The sequence below is a fragment of the Lolium rigidum genome, chromosome 6, assembly GCF_022539505.1.
Source record: "Lolium rigidum isolate FL_2022 chromosome 6, APGP_CSIRO_Lrig_0.1, whole genome shotgun sequence".
Taxonomy (NCBI): Eukaryota; Viridiplantae; Streptophyta; class Magnoliopsida; order Poales; family Poaceae; genus Lolium; species Lolium rigidum.
This window is the reverse complement of record NC_061513.1, coordinates 205,011,050-205,027,702: the sequence shown is the minus strand read 5'-3', so window position 1 is coordinate 205,027,702 and position 16,653 is coordinate 205,011,050. Positions and strand designations below refer to the sequence as shown.

The 16,653-nt window shown below is 41.0% G+C and overlaps 2 protein-coding genes and 1 pseudogene across 2 annotated transcripts; 2 read left to right on the top strand and 1 right to left on the bottom strand.

Annotated features, from left to right (window-relative positions):
* Positions 1–80: 80 nt before the first annotated feature.
* On the top strand, positions 81–7,257 carry LOC124662670 (annotated as a pseudogene).
* Positions 7,258–10,489: 3,232 nt separating this feature from the next.
* LOC124662672 (dihydrolipoyl dehydrogenase 1, mitochondrial-like) lies at positions 10,490–13,574 on the top strand. Its single transcript, XM_047200476.1, has 2 exons — positions 10,490–10,774; positions 12,148–13,574. Exons 1-2 carry the CDS (start codon positions 10,505–10,507, stop codon positions 13,396–13,398), a joined length of 1,521 nt encoding a protein of 506 aa, XP_047056432.1. The 5' UTR covers positions 10,490–10,504; the 3' UTR covers positions 13,399–13,574.
* Positions 13,575–14,000: 426 nt separating this feature from the next.
* LOC124662678 lies at positions 14,001–16,653 on the bottom strand. Its single transcript, XM_047200485.1, has 7 exons — positions 16,348–16,653; positions 15,743–15,842; positions 14,824–14,919; positions 14,698–14,750; positions 14,476–14,524; positions 14,333–14,380; positions 14,001–14,235 (listed from the first exon to the last, which is right to left on the bottom strand). The coding sequence occupies exons 1-7, from the start codon at positions 16,593–16,595 to the stop codon at positions 14,140–14,142; spliced, it is 690 nt and encodes a 229-aa protein (XP_047056441.1). The 5' UTR covers positions 16,596–16,653; the 3' UTR covers positions 14,001–14,139.

The window sequence follows — 16,653 nt, the reverse complement described above, 5'->3', positions numbered from 1 at the left end:
AAAACCTCTTTCGTCCACGGTCCACTACTAGTGCCGAGGCGAGCTCAAATTCTCTAGTCTTGTGGTCTGTCTCCCCTGACCTGGTGGACTACTGGGTCCAAACTCCGATGAGGAAGTGTTCCGGCGTGATCTTCATTCTCTCGCTCGCCGCTCTGCTCTTCCTCCTCTCGCCGTCTCCGCTGACCACCCACCATCCCGCCACCACCGCCGCCGGCCCAATCGCCTACATCCTCCCTCCCTCCCGGGACTCTCGGGCCTTTACCCACCCCCCACCAACTCCACCTCACACCTCTCCTGGCGCCTCCTCCGCCCCATCCTTTCACGCTCTGATGCGATCCCCGGCACTGCCGCGGGGGTACTCGAGGCCGCACACGCCTGGCGCAACCTCACCGTCGCCGTTGCGGCGGCGGCAGCGGCAGCAACTCGCAGTCGCAGCAATCCAGAGGCGCTCGACGCGAACTGCCGGGCGTCCGTGGATGGGGATCTGCGCACTCGTCGGGTCAGGATCCCGTGCGGACTCACGGAGGGCGCCGCGGTCACGGTGGTGGGGGTGCCCAAGCAAGGAGCGGCCGGGTTCCGGGTGGAGATGGTGGGAGGAGGCGGCGAGGTGGTGGCGTGCTTCAATGTCAGCCTGGGGGCTGCTGGGATGGTGGTGGAGCAGAGTTCTTGGACTGCTGAGGGCGGGTGGGGTGGGTGGGAGCGGTGCCCGCTGCTTGGTGACATTGGCAGCAATAGCAGTTGGCAACGGAGGTGATACTTACAACCCTTGAAACCCTTGACATTGGCAACAATAGCAGTTGCTAATTTTTTAAACAGAATGAGAATAATTATCACGAGAATTGAAATGATAAACAATACTGTTTTGTGTGGAGAAATGCTGAAACACACAAACTTAAACAAAGTCGTGTGTGATATGGCTAATATGGTCTATACTGTATGGTGCAATTATATCAAAATATACTTCCATTTCCAATGTAAAGGTATCAAGTCCTCGTTTCTCTACCATGTAGAGCTTATTAGTTTGTAATGGCCAGTACAAAATTAGCCTCAACCCAAATTAGCAGATTCCATATAACTTCCGTACGATGGAATGCTTCAATATGTAATTTGCCAACAAGGCAGAAGTTTGTAAGTAAATAATATGACCACAATACCCATATATATATATTGAGTTAGGTACGTTCTTGACAGTATGACCTAAACTCTGAAGATGACTCCAGCTCTGCATATACTGTCAAACGCATCAATGCTGAGTTTCTCTTACACATTTACATTTCGGACACACCCCTGTAGCTTGTAAAAACCTACTTAGAACACTGACTAAAATAAAATATAAGTCTATATTGTCAAGAAACATCTTGTCCAACAAAAAAGTTGGGTTTATAGGTTGTGAACAACCGTGAGGCTTAAAACCAATGCAGTGTCGATCAAATGAATATCACGCTAGCAGACCAAATCTCTAGTACCTAGAAGAGAATGAGAAAGGAAATACATTGATAGAGTCAGGGAAAGGTTGAAGAAACCAACAAACGGCAGAGAAGGAGAAATTAATCTTACGAATAACAAAGTCTGCACCTTGCCCGGCTAATTATTCTCATTGAAAGCTCCGATAATCAGCCATGTCCTCAAAACAACATGTCCACACCTTGTCTAATGTCACACTGATCATCCAACATGCAAAAATAAATAATGATAACAACCACAGATCAGATCCAAATTCTGTAACGACGAAGATCAAAGATTAGTGGGCAGTGCCTTGAATCTCCCGCACATGTATGCGATCTAATTGTCCACGGATCGCTGCCGCCGCAGACAAATGTCAGCTGCCGGCCACTGCTTGTGGCTGGTGTACACCGCCTGCAGGGAATGAGGAGGAGGAGGCGTACGTCTTGATATATACTCAGAGATGGGATGGAGACCAAAGGTGGAATCTCTCAAAGGAAACGGGATAATTAATAATGAACCTGTGGTTGAGGAGTGGACAAGTGCGTTAATATAAATCAAATGGATTGGAGGCGGCTAATGAGTACCTTAAGGAGATAACGTGGAATACTCATTGTGTACACAAATTAACTAGCGGGCGATGAATAGCAGACTGTGCCAGAAGAAAAAGGTGATGTGGCACGAGAGATGAGAAATAAGTTAGTGGGCACAAAAGAAAACTCTTGATAGTGTTAAAGTTAAACATGGTCCAGTTAAATGTGATGGGATTTAAAACCTACTAATATTGCATGTTGCGTGGTGGACAGACTCTCCATGTCCTGATCAAATGACTGTTGAGAGGCGCTGGGGGGTGCTCTATCGTCTAAGCGTCACTTAAGCGTCCTAAGGTGGACGTCTTAAAACCTATGCTGTTGACATACCAGGCTACCGAATCCAATGGGCTACAACAATTCTGATGAAGTGGCTCATTGTGAGAGCAGAAAAATAGCAATTATGTTAGCTAGTGGGGGTGAGAATATGAATGGATGGTGTATATAATAAACACCAGCACCCTTGTTAGGCTATTAGCTAGTGGGGATTTCTGTTACCAATAGAAATAATTTGGTGGAGAAACCAAACGTTCATGTCAATCGGCCGGCCAGCTAGTCTTGGTTTTTTCTAGCTAATGACATGGTTTACTGATGACATGGCTTAAAAGGAGTAATGATGTGGACCAATTAGAGGCTTGCTGAGCTGTATAGCTTGCATGTTGAGAGAAATAAAGTTAGTGGGGATGATCTTCTTAGTTTTATAGGATAACTACATTTAGGATCACTAAGTTGACATTATGTAGATCATGCTAATAAACAGTAAATTAGTATGCTAGCAATTTGAGCAACTAACGATTTGGTTCCATTGCATCCTTTGCACAGTAGATCGATTACATACCACGTTCTGTCCTCAGCAAATTTATCAGGGGCAGCCTTTAATGGTAGTTGACTGTCATGTGAACAGCCAGTAGGTCACAGTATTCTGCTGCCAGCCTCTAAATGGATGGACAAATCTTTGACAATATAGACCGAGTATTTCTAGATCTGAGAATTTCTGTGAAAATAAATTGTTAATTCCCCTTAGAGTTTGATGTGCCATTGAGTAGTTGCAATGGTTATCAATGATGGCCAAAAAGGTGCAGTAATCATTTGATGCCTAATTTACATTCTAGTTTTGTTTTAGCGTCTTCTATGACTCAGATGTGTATTATTGTCAAAAACGATTTGTATATAAGTATTTGAATTACAATCTCTTGTTCTTAAAGTTTCTGGTGGTTATGATAAAACAAAATTTATTTTGCTGCAAGCAGTCCGGTCGATGGCCTTGTTCGTTGCAATCAGCAAGTGGGTACGAATGTCATCCAGGGGAGTAATAATACCACACAGAATGTTACTTTGAACCAGCCTGAAGATGAGAAGAGACCAAAAGGACGTGCACATTTCAGTGGTAGCTTCTCAATTGTCGAAGGAGAGCCTTTTACAGCAACACTATGGGCTGGTGCTGAAGGGTTCCATATGACAGTAAATGGGAGGCACGAGACATCGTTTACATACAGAGAGGTGAGCTTGCACTAAGTGCTACAACTGTAATCATAAATGTTTGTGAGTATTGGATAATTATGAAAGCTGCTAGGTTTTTGATAGAGGTTGGAGCCATGGTCAGTAGCAGAAGTCAAGGTCTCTGGGGATTTGGAGCTCCTATCAATCTTGGCTAATGGATTGCCAGTTTCAGAAGATGTAGACATGGCAAGTGTTGAGCTTCTAAAGGCTCCACCTCTTCCAAAGAAGCGGATTTTTCTTCTTGTTGGCGTTTTCTCTACTGGAAACAACTTCAAGCGCCGGATGGCTATGAGGCGAACATGGATGCAATATGAGTCTGTCCGCTCAGGCGAAGTAGCTGTGCGGTTTTTCACTGGCCTTGTAAGCTTACTTCATTCGCCTTGAGTGCAGTTACAACGTTTCATGTTCTTTCTTTCACATCAATAAGCTTACTTCATTCGCCTTGAGTGCAGTTACAACGTTTCATGTTCTTTCTTTCACATCAATAAGCTTACTTCATTCGCCTTGAGTGCAGTTACAACGTTTCATGTTCTTTCTTTCACATCAATATTTCTGTTCAGTTGTGACTGCTTATTGGATTGAGTTCCACTTAGCCATTTCTTGCATCTTTGCTATCCTAATTACTTTTCCAGTTTCTTACAGTGGTAGTTATATCTTCACAGACTAGCTTCTACATAGTAGGACATGAACCTAAACTCCATTCAAGAGGGCACCATTCTGGCAGAGACTGGCCATGTTTCTTCATCATATAAATATTATATGAACAACATCACAGTGTGTTGTTAACTTCCTATATATTTTTTTTTTTTGGATTGAGGGACATTTTGTTACTACATTCACGTGCTTCGACAGATGGGTTGTCACATAGTTACTTACATAGTTACTTAAAAGCTGATTACTATCTTTGCAAAAAAAATTACTATCAGAAAGAAAGTTGAAAGGAAGGGGAAGAGGATAGGACAATGTAGGATTTTTGCCATCAATCTGTTATAGGAATATTTTGGGCCTAAGATGCAAATAGACCCTTATGGTGCATCTTATTAGAATAACGGCTTTTTATTGTACTAACACTGATGGGAACATCAGGAAATTTATATTTTACCACTTCCTATGTTGGGTCAAGTCCAAAATTCCATTGTTTCCTCCCTCATACATTCTGAGTAGGCTTATATAGCCTTAATACTCAAAGCAGCCTCTTGTTCAGTAGTTACAGATAAAATTTAAAATGCCAAAAGAGAACTAAACATCCAGCTATGTTCTGACACTGTAGCTATCATTTTTCCTTTGTTTTCCTTGATTACCAAGGTGACATTTCTGCAAAGAATAACATATCAAGGATAAATTGAAGGAGCAGGTCTTTTTAAGCTGCATATTTCATCCATAACAAATAAGCTGCTCCAGTATTCACTATAATCTAGTACCCAGATATGTGAGCCCATTTAGTTGCATGACAAATGCTAATGTGCATAGTTGCAGCATTCTCTTTCATCAGTATTGCCATATTATTTATATTTTTGTGCTTTGCAACAACAGTTTGGAAGTTTTAAGACTGTTTAGTACTTCGATTCAATGATTGGAGCTCACACATTCATTTCTTTTAAATGCAACTCTTCTCTCCTTACATATAACCTGAGACTTATGTCTAATTTGCTTTCCATATTCATTTATTTAGATGTGCATTATTCTAGCTTCATCCAATGTGATCATCAAATCTTCTGCCTAAAATGCAGCATAAGAATGAGCAAGTCAATATGGAACTATGGAGAGAAGCTCAGCTGTATGGTGATATCCAGCTTATGCCATTTGTTGACTACTATACTTTGATCACTCTAAAGACCATTGCAATTTGCATGTTTGGGGTATGTATTCTCTTTTAGTTTTGCAGCTTATAAGAGCTATGTTTTCCTTGATCTCTGTAGACCATAAGTAGAATGTCAAGTTATAGTCATAAACAGTGCTTTATAGTATCTTGAAAGCAAGAGAGTGTTTTTAACATGATTACAACATAATGATTGGCCTGTCATTCTGACGCTGTGACACTTTGTTCTGTCACTTGCCTGCTCTGGGTGTCCGACTTGAGAATGATTCAGACGAAGAAAAGTTGGTGGAATGCTTCTCTGTTCTCTTGAATAATGTAATCTTAGAGCGGATCTGCAATATCAGTGTATCAATTCTCAGTGCTGTATGACTAAGGAGCAGGTTATTAAAAACATTAAATTAGTGATTTAATACTTTGTTGCTCCTTATTTTACTTATATTATACTATGTTGCATCTGTTTGTACACAGTGTATTTTCCATTTTCCGTATACATGCATTTCGTAGATTCCTCGGCTCGTCTGGTAATAAGCTTCATTCGTTAGGTCTGTTGAGTAAGTCCAATTGTGATGCTGGAATAAGTGTCACACAAGAAGTGCACTATATCATGACTAGATTAAAATATTATTGCAAGATATTTTGTCTTCAGATTGTGTTATTTGTAGATTGAACCATAGTTGTAGCATAGCTATGTAAAGCTATGAAAGTCATAGTCAAACTATTAACTTGTAAGCACCTTCTGTTTTGTCATTACATATATTGGCAAAGCTTGAGACTGAAAGTATGAAGCTGAGAAAGTTGAGGCACAAAGCATTGCCCCGTGCTATTTAAGTTTCTTTTGTCATGGTTTGCTTGTTATATACTCCCTCCGATCTGTAATAAGTGTCGTGGTTTTAGTTAAAATTAAAATGAAACCACGACACTTATTATGGATCGGAGGAGTATGTTATTCTCCATTGATGTAGCGCCTTTTCTAATACAAAATATGGGCTATAGCCTATAGCAATATATGTACATCCTGCTGACATAAACTTATATTTTGCTTACAATTTACAGACTAAAATTATGCCTGCAAAGTACATCATGAAAACAGATGATGATGCTTTTGTTAGGATTGATGAGGTCATCTCTAGCCTGAAGAAGAGGGACCCCCATGGGCTTTTGTATGGTCTTATTTCTTACCAGTCTTCACCACACAGAAACAAGGATAGCAAATGGTTTATCAGTCCAAAGGTACTGGATGTTTCCGATTACATGCACGGATGCTTCATTCATGTAGGCTGCTTTTCTTACCCTTGAGAAACACAGGAATGGCCTGTCGAAATATATCCGCCATGGGCTCATGGTCCCGGATATGTAATATCAAGGGACATTGCAAAATTTGTCGTTCGAGGTCATGAAGAACGAATACTTCAGGTTGAAAAGAACTCGCAATACACTCGCAAACTTCTTCTGTATAATCTCTCTACGCATTGACGTAGCTCTTGATTGATCTTGTTGCCTCCTCAGCTATTCAAACTCGAAGACGTGGCTATGGGCATATGGATCCAGCAATACGAAGACAGCGGTCAGAAAGTGAACTATGCAAACGATGAGCGCTTCTACAACGAAGGATGTGATACTGATTATGTCCTTGCCCACTATCAGACCCCGAGGCTTATGATGTGCCTGTGGGAGAAGCTTCAGATGGAATCTCAACCAGTATGCTGTGAATAACTTATGCATCAGGACTACCAAGTATGTGATAGATTAGTCTTGTTGTTGTACAATTTATTACCACGACTTTTATGTTTGTTCGGGCTCTGGTGTAATAGTTGTAACATATTAGGTGTTCATCATTCATTTGTTCTGATCAACGGTTTCAGTTTCACAGAAGAAAACGTTGATCCATGCATATTGATGTCATTTCAAGATGAACTTGTGTCGCAAATTAGATCCAGTTTTCCATCTTTTCCCATTTATGCTTGAAATAGAATATTGAATGAGAAGCATATTGTGGATTTTAGTGGTCCTGAAAGAGAAGTACAGATAGCAAAAGTGACTTATGAGGGCAGAATCTCCCCAGGATCCCAGTGGTCTACAAGGACTGGCAAGCAGCGGCATATCCTATGCAGGATTGGGTGTTAACTGTGAGCCAGCAACTTCACTCTCGTCCCCAGTTCAACGGCAGAAAAGGCTAGGACATACGTTGCTGCCACGTCCGATAGAGAACAATTTCTCGAGTAAATGACATAGCAGTCGGAATTTCTTGGCACCCGAGCTTGCTGAGAATTAACTTAGCGCTTAATCAAGTCCAAAGTTGCATTGTATGAGTTACGAGCGGAGTAGGTTCTAACTGAGATTTTTAAATTGCAAGTGAGTTGTAACTTAAAAAAGGTTCATTTTGTGCCAAAAATATATGCACACAACAAAAAAGTATTCATACTACAAAATTGTGGGATGGCATCACTTGACTGAGAATTAAGTTTAGTCGTCTGATGCCAAATATCATGTACAAGTTTAAAACTGTAAAAATAAAAACTAATCTAGAAGTACTCAATGATCTACCCCACGTGTAATTTTTTAATTCATAATACTTTGTTTTTAGATCAAACCCACACCCATCCTTTTGTTCGAAAGTAGGACACTTATAAATCATACACAACCTCACCTCTATGAATGCACACACGCCCTACCTTATGAACACATTTGAGAGATTAAGTTTAAGAAATAATTCAACAAGTCTTTAGATTGACGAAGTCATCACATACACCTCATTGTCGACGGAATGATTGCCTCCTATTAACAAATATATGTTGCAATATATAGTGCGCCTTTCATTGCTCACAATAAAACCTGCGTGCCTGAAAACATCACGCTCGTGTTTGCTTTCACGCTTGTGTTAGAGGTTTTGTTGCAAAAGCTTTTTCACTGCAACATACACTTACAAACGATTGGTGCATCAAACACCGGTTTGGAACCGAAAAGAAGCAAGGTAAACTAGGATGTTTCATTCCAACTTAGGATCTAGGTATTTCCTCCACCTCATAAATTTGTCTGAAATTTATCAAAATTTGGATTTATCTAGATGCTATTTAGTGTTTAGACACATTTAAATTTAGATAAATCTTAGACAACTTTTGTAGGACGGAGAGAGTACAAGCAAAAGGAAACTTCTATGCAACCAAAGTTTTATGTCAGATCCCTATCTAACGACAAAACTAGCGGCCTGCTGTGATTTTGTATTAGGTACTGACGGTTGCATGTAGGGGTGTAAACGGATAAGATAATTTTCGCATCAAAACCGGCGTTGAATCCGTTTTAAGGTATCCATATCCGATTTTAAAGAATCTGGCGAATAAGGATATCCGATTTAATTAGGATAATATGAATCCGATTTTGAATCAAAAGGCAATGCCAATCTTGCAAGATTAGTAGTTATTGAGTTACAAATTTATTTGATAAGCATGTTTAGCTCTAAATTTCTATCATTATTTGAGTTTAGCGCATTATGTCTCTTTTTTCTTAACTACACGAGACTATTAAGTTTAAACCTCTCTTTAGATTTGGAAGAACTATAACTATCTACCGATGAGAGCATATATCCGACTATTTTGTTTCGGGTCCGGGTCCGCCCCATTTCCAATTCAAATCCGCATTCAAATCCAAAACCGATCAATATACGCTTCGATCCAAATCCGAAAGAATATATAGTAAAGAATATGCTATGAGCAAAAATCGGATACGATCCGATCCGTTTACAGCCCTAGTTACATATATTGCTTCGTACATGGATCGGACAATTTTTGTCCCACGACATAGCAGGTCTCTTGTAGCCTAAACTTCAAGGGATGTAGGGTTGCGATTTTGTATGCTTGTATGATATACTATTGACTACATCTATTTTTTTTAAACTTAGCGATATAATTTTTGAATATTTTGAATTAAAGGTGTCATCGGAGCTTGAGATCCAAAGATAGTATTCGGTGTCATATAGCTAGACTCGTTCTTATTGAAAAAATGTATTGAAAAAAATACTTCTGACCTTGTTTTATTTTAAGAGACCCTTTAAAAAGGTTCTATTTTCTACACCTTTCGTTTGAAAATAAGTGTTGCGGATTTATCTAGATTTACACATATCTAATCATGTTTTATTGTGTATATATGTAGAAATCTACACAAATCTACGATAATTATTTTGAAACGAAGAGAGTAGATTGTCCCACGAGATCAGCTCACCAGCGAATAATCAAAAAATTCCAAAGGGCTACTGTCAACTGGAAATTGTCGTAAGACCACATATTTGTGAGTTTAATTGAATGTGTTAGATTGTTCTTCTTCTGATTATTATTGAGATATTTTAATATATAAACTAATGCAGCTTGAAATGTATGAATATATAAAGACGCATCTATTTTGTAAAAGCGAACAGAGAGCGTACTACATACGAGAGACTCTTAAAGGTAGGATATGGTCTTTCACAACAAATGACAAATGATATCGAGGAGGAGATGTTAGTTTTACAGAAAGACTGGTTTTATTCTATGATATAGTCAGTAAATATCTCTTTCAAAAGAAAAATGACAATATTTTTGGATAAATACAATTACAACTGACATATCCTTTTATTAGTGTGGAGGAGTACCGATGTTTGGATCCCAAGCTACGCAGAGCCCTTTTTTTGAATGGTTCAAAAACAGCGTTTTAACGTTTCAAAAAGTTTAAAGGAGAAAATCTAGATGTAGGAAATAATGAACTCCACTAAAAAGAAAAATATTGAAATACCCAGTATTTTGGGCTGCACAAAAAAGAATTTTTTTGACATGTAAAGTAGTGAACAATGCAAAATTTTATACCTCCAAATTCTGTTAATCATAAAATATAAGGTATTTCCAAGTGAGGTTTGCGTAAAGTCGTAGAACACACATTCTTATTATTCTCCCGCGGAGAAAAATATGATTAGGTTAGCTCTAGGTTTGATTTGCTTAGCTGGAAGCATGTTTTGGTGGCATCGTAGGGCCAGGAGCGACCCAGCGAGGGGGCGTCCTATCTCTGGTCGGGCCCCACACGCCCGCAATAGGCGCTTGCCATTTGCCCCCTTCCTTCTTCTCTTCTCTCCCTCCCAATCTCTCCTCTTCCGTGAAAAACAGAACGCCGAAGCGAAGCGGGAGGAGACATGGCGCTAGCGATCCTGGCGAGGCGGAGGGCGGCGGAGGCCGTGCTGCGGCGGCCGCACGCCCCCGGGGCGGCGGCGCTGTCCGCCGGGAGGGCGTACGCGGCGGCCGCGGCGGCGGGGGAGGAGAGCGACGTCGTGGTGGTTGGCGGCGGGCCCGGAGGGTACGTGGCAGCGATCAAGGCGGCGCAGCTGGGCCTCAAGACCACATGCATCGAGAAGCGGGGCACCCTCGGCGGGACCTGCCTCAACGTCGGCTGCATCCCTTCCAAGGTGACGCCCTCTCGATTCCTTCCGTTCGCGGCGCCATTGCGCTGGGTGGTAGATCTGTTACGGCTTTTATAGGTTCATTTCGGTTTGGTCCGTGTGCCATTTCTTTTCTTCATGCGATGCGCGCGATTGTGTTTAATGAACTATGGGTTTGAGTTTGCGGTTTTTCAGGTTGTTTATTGAGTTCTTGTTGGCACGATTAGCCAGCAGGATTAGAGGTCCTCTGCATTTTCTCTGTTGCCCAATTTAAAATTACACGGAATACCAGTTATATGAACCGTTTGTAAATTTCTTCCACCTCGAGATTTGGTTGGCTATCATTTGCGTGGACAGCAAGCCTTTAATTTAGTGCCCAGTATTATTCCAACTTTTAAGCATCATCTGAGTAAATTATTTTTGTTTGCTTTGTTGCTATTTATTTATTTATCTATGGGATATAGTAGTTTCTTATGTTTCTGAAGAAAGCAAGATTTATGACCAGCATCATATATTTAATTTCTATATTTAGTACATTATTAGTTTTCAATGTGTGTAAATTTATCTTGTTGGAAGAATTTGCTGTAGAAAACAAAAATCTGCTTGGCAGCATTTTGAGATTTGTACTTTTGTTGGACTGTAGTTTGTTTGAAATGAAGTGTCGTTGTCGTGGTATATTTTTATGCTCGACTCGTGATAATTTCCAGTTAATAAATCTTAATATTTTTCCTTGGATGCTCTATTCTTGATTGCTCTCTTTGATGTTATGCGACAATATCCCATGTAGCCCTCCTGTGTTGTGCTACTTGTAAGTTTTTTGTATAACTTTTGTAGGTTATTCAGAGAATCATGTCTTGATCCTTCATTTATCATATATGTAATATTATGCGTTATTCTCCTATAAATTATCTGTTCACTAGTGAGGTTAAATGGATGTTGTTCTTGGACCTTGCTAACAATGATGGTAAAATGAGCAAAGGGCTTTCTGTAGTTTTTCTCCACCAGTTGACCATAATACTGTCCCTTTTAAAGCAATAAGTCCCATCTTCTATGTGGGAGCTAAACATCTACATTTCAACTCTTCCTGTAGCTACAATATATGATTCAATTGGCTCATACAGACGCATGCTCATTGTATGGATATACAAGCTAAACTTCTTTTTGCAATAAACATCTTTCCTTACAGGCATATCCCTGGTATAGCTTGAACATAAGGTTATGCTGTAGCTTACAACTCTTAGTATAAGATGAGCATCTCTGTCTAGGATCTAAAGCATGTTGATGTAGTTCTGTTATGTGATCTAATGCAACTAGAGAATTATCCACTTCAGTGATATATCCTTGCAGATGTGCTTTTACTGGGAACATGTCTAACTTCTTTCTGTGCTTCTGTTATCCAGGCTCTGTTGCACTCTTCTCATATGTACCACGAAGCAAGGACTTCTTTTGCACACCATGGAGTAAAAATATCTAATCTGGAAGTGGATCTTCCTGCCATGATGGCGCAGAAAGACAAGGCTGTGGCAGGATTAACAAAAGGAATTGAAGGCCTCTTTAAGAAGAACAAAGTTACCTATGTGAAAGGCTTCGGGAAACTTGCTTCCCCCTCAGAAGTATCGGTTGATTTGGTTGATGGTGGTAGCACTGTTATCAAAGGGAAAAACATAATCATTGCCACTGGATCGGACGTAAAATCACTCCCTGGAATTACAATTGATGAGAAGAAGATTGTCTCATCTACTGGTGCCCTGTGCTTGTCAGGTATCCCGAAGAAAATGGTTGTTATTGGAGCTGGTTACATTGGCCTGGAAATGGGTTCAGTCTGGAACCGTCTTGGATCACAGGTTACTGTTGTTGAATTTGCGCCAGACATAGTCCCATCAATGGATGGTGAAATTCGGAAGCAGTTCCAGCGCATGTTGGAGAAGCAGAAAATGAAGTTTATGCTCAAGACAAAGGTAGTCGGAGTTGATACCAGTGGAGATGGTGTAAAGCTAACACTTGAGCCTGCAGCTGGAGGTGAGCAGAGCATCCTCGAAGCAGATATTGTTCTTGTCTCTGCTGGGAGAACCCCATATACTTCTGGCCTTGGGTTGGAGGCTCTTGGGGTTGAGACAGACAAGGCTGGCAGGATCCTTGTTGATAAGCGCTTCAAGACCAATGTGAATGGAGTGTATGCAATTGGTGATGCCATCCCTGGGCCCATGCTTGCCCACAAAGCTGAAGAAGATGGTGTGGCATGTGTTGAGTTCCTTGCTGGCAAGGAAGGCCACGTTGACTATGATTTGGTGCCTGGTGTTGTTTACACACACCCAGAGGTTGCATCTGTTGGGAAGACAGAGGAGCAGGTGAAGGCCTCAGGAATTGCCTACCGGGTTGGCAAATTCCCCCTGTTGGCAAACAGCCGTGCAAAGGCTATTGATGATGCTGAGGGGTTGGTTAAGGTCGTGGCTGATAAAGAAACTGACAAGATTCTTGGTGTGCACATAATGGCGCAGAATGCTGGAGAAATCATCCACGAAGCTGCCCTTGCCATGCAGTATGGAGCATCGAGCGAAGATGTTGCCCGAACATGCCATGCACATCCCACTGTGAGCGAAGCTCTCAAGGAGGCTTGCTTGCAAACCTTCTCCAAGGCCATCCACATATGATTTTTTTCGTTTTTGTATTAATCGTCCAAATTGCCTGTCCCTGCAAGTTCCAAAGTTTTCTACTCCGTAATAATTTTGGATGTATTGGGAACAAAAAGGCTATACTTGTCATTTTGCCTTGTCAGCGAATACTGTGAATTGACAATTGCCGGTGCAACGATTCTACTGCCACTGAATTTTTTCTTGCTGGGAGCATGCCAATGAATTTTGTCTGCTTAGGTCCTACATCTGCTTCCAATAATATCTTGCAGCTACATCGGTGTGCGAGTCAGTGAGTGTCCATAAATTAGTACTGGATGCGTTTCTGGTCAAATTGTGGGCTGTGTGATAGACTGAAGAGGCATGCAATCTTTTTGGTCTTTTCTGTAGTCTGTAGATGTACATTTGGTTATGTCGTTACTCCTCTGTCAATCCTCCACTACTGCATTTGCTTCTGCGGAACTGTCCAGCATCAGGGTTACAATAAGCATTCTGGGCCAAAATGACGAATACAAGACCAGCTTTTGCTGAGATTTTATCTACTCATCAAAATCATGGATAATATGCATTTTGACTTGCACATGCTAGTACCAGGCTAATCATCAAACAAGACACGTAGTGACTGTCAGAATCAAACTTGCAACATTTTATTTGCTATCTTGTATTTCTCTTCAGGTTCTTGACCTGACACAACTAGTGATATGCAAATTTTACATCAATTGTGGATGGAACTGAAATTCTTATTGCTGAGTACAAATCTCGTCAAGACTTTAGGGTCTTGCTATACTGCTGCTTTGCATAAGCCACGAAACGTTCCAGCCCATTGAAGAGTAACCCTTCTAGAAATGGTTTTAGTGCCTGAAGCATAATTGGATTGCTCAATTCATGGGTTTGCAACAACGTAATCTTAAAACAAGGGACCACTGCAAAATAAATAAATATAGGGGTGACTTACAGATGCTACTGGATTCAGAATTTCAGGAACTTCGTAGGCCACTGTTAGCTGCACACAGTGATGATTGAAGCTCAAATTTTGAAGAACTAAAACTCATTACAGTTACAGCAAGAACTGTCAAATTCATAGGGCAGAATGCTCACCTGTACTCTACAAGATGATGGACTCTTAGGGAAGAATCGGACAGCACCCCTGCAATGAAATTTGTTGCGCTTATCCAAATAAATCAAAAGGTAGCTTGCTCCATGGAGTGAACACTAAGTTGTTGTACTTAACCTAACCAAGTGGCTGAAGCACTATAAATTGAAATAACAGAATTAAGATATTTCTTTATGTATGTAAGTTCGGATTTGTTGAATAATCACCTGTTAGGAAGACCTTCAAGAGACCGCCAATGGATCTTTTGATTTTTAGTAGGCTGGTACAGAAGATTTTTTTATTACTGAATATTCACTCTAAGAATGGTAGCAGCTTTGTCATAGCATACTTACTGTCATGTTTCGGGCAAGCCAAGAAAATTCTACATCCTGACCGAGTATCGCATACTTCAAGGTCCAACGTGAAAGATCTGGTTTATCTTCAAGGACCTGTAAATTGTTATATGCATAGTCATGTGTGCTGAAACGGAAAAACAAAGCCCAGTTTATAGAAAACCAAGCTAATGAAAAGAAAACAGCACAGAAGAGCCATATCAGTTATTCACATATAGTTAACATCACTAGGTTCTAGATATAGTGAATGTTAGTGGGTGATGATGGATACATAGGAAGAGGGAAACAAAACAGAAAAAATCTACGGAGGCCACATAATATGGCCAGAGCAGCTTCTACACATCTATGGGAACGCACATATACGTGACTAAAAAGTGCTCTACTTGAGATATGTCACTGCAAAGTTTCCGTTTTGTAAGAAAGGACATTGCTAACTTGCTGTACTTGTTTAAATGCCAGTGTGAGCCATGAATAGGCACAAAGATCCAAAAGACTTGAATATTCATCTACACGATGGAATGTGGATGACACACATCTACACGACTACACTGGAATGTAGATAAAAAATAAGAGGGAAGTTATTAGTTATAAATTGTATGCTCATACCATGTTAAAGAAAATGGGAAGTTGTTTATGAGCCTAAAAGTGGGACACAGACTAGGTGAACTAAGAAAATCATGAGTGTTTGTTTTGGTTTTTCGAATGAAAGCTTATGTGTGCTTGGTTATCCTATTTTTATGCATTATTTCTATGCTTTATTAACATAATCATGGATCAGAAAAAGAGAATATTTGCCCATCCCTCTGAATGTATTGGTAAAATGCGTACTACTATCCAGTCAAGGTATGAAAAATTCAGCCTCCAAGCATGGGACTGTTAAAAAAATAAAAATGCCCTAGAAGAAGAGCTTAACGACCACCTCGACAGTTGATATGAATGGCATCCATTGAGGAATAGTCTCTCTTTCCGAGTAACACTGATAGGCCACTGAACATGGAACATCAACTTCGATCTCCGCACTGTATGGAGACAACATTCAGTCACAAGGTGGAGACAGCAGATGAAAGAAAATATGCATTGCAGATAAGAATCGAACTTTCAGCAAGCTCAACTTATCGAGCACAATGAAGGTTGTTTGAAATGACTACCATGATTCAGATTATCACATACAAAAAGAAGGGCAAGCTGATGTCTTGAGTGCAATCAAGGCTGTTTGAAATGGAGGCCAGGCTTTATATGCATGATTAGGTAGGAGCCTTGTCCCAGTAGCCTATCAACACTAGATTCATTTAGCCTTGAAAGATTATAACTCCACTTAGAAGTGAACTTTGCATCTCTTTACACCATGACTCAGCAAATACTGAATAGGTCCTATCCAATCAGGCACCAGCAATAGGCTAACACAATCGTGAGCTAAAATCCCAGCTAAGTAATTCCCCCAATTGGTAATAGCAATCCAACAGGCAACATCGAACCCCTGTCTAGCAAGGCATCACTGGCATGGATTTGGAGTGGTAGGGATACCTGCACTCCTGCCACTCCATGGCCACAGGGGAGAACAAGGCAGGCCTCGCTCTTGCCCTGCTGATGCTGATGCTGCCGCGGCTCGTCATCCCTTCCCCTCTCCTCCTTCTCATCCACCACCTGCTGCCGCCGCCGCCGCCGCTGGTGAAGACCACCTTGCTCTGTGATGGCCTGAGGCCCAGAGATGGCGAGGAGGGGTTGCCCCTACCCGCGGCGGGGTGGTAGTAGCAGGAAGCTCCCGTAGCCATGGCCGCTCCTTAGCCCGTGACGGTGTGTCTGGTTCGATGTATGGTTCTGTAACTGCTG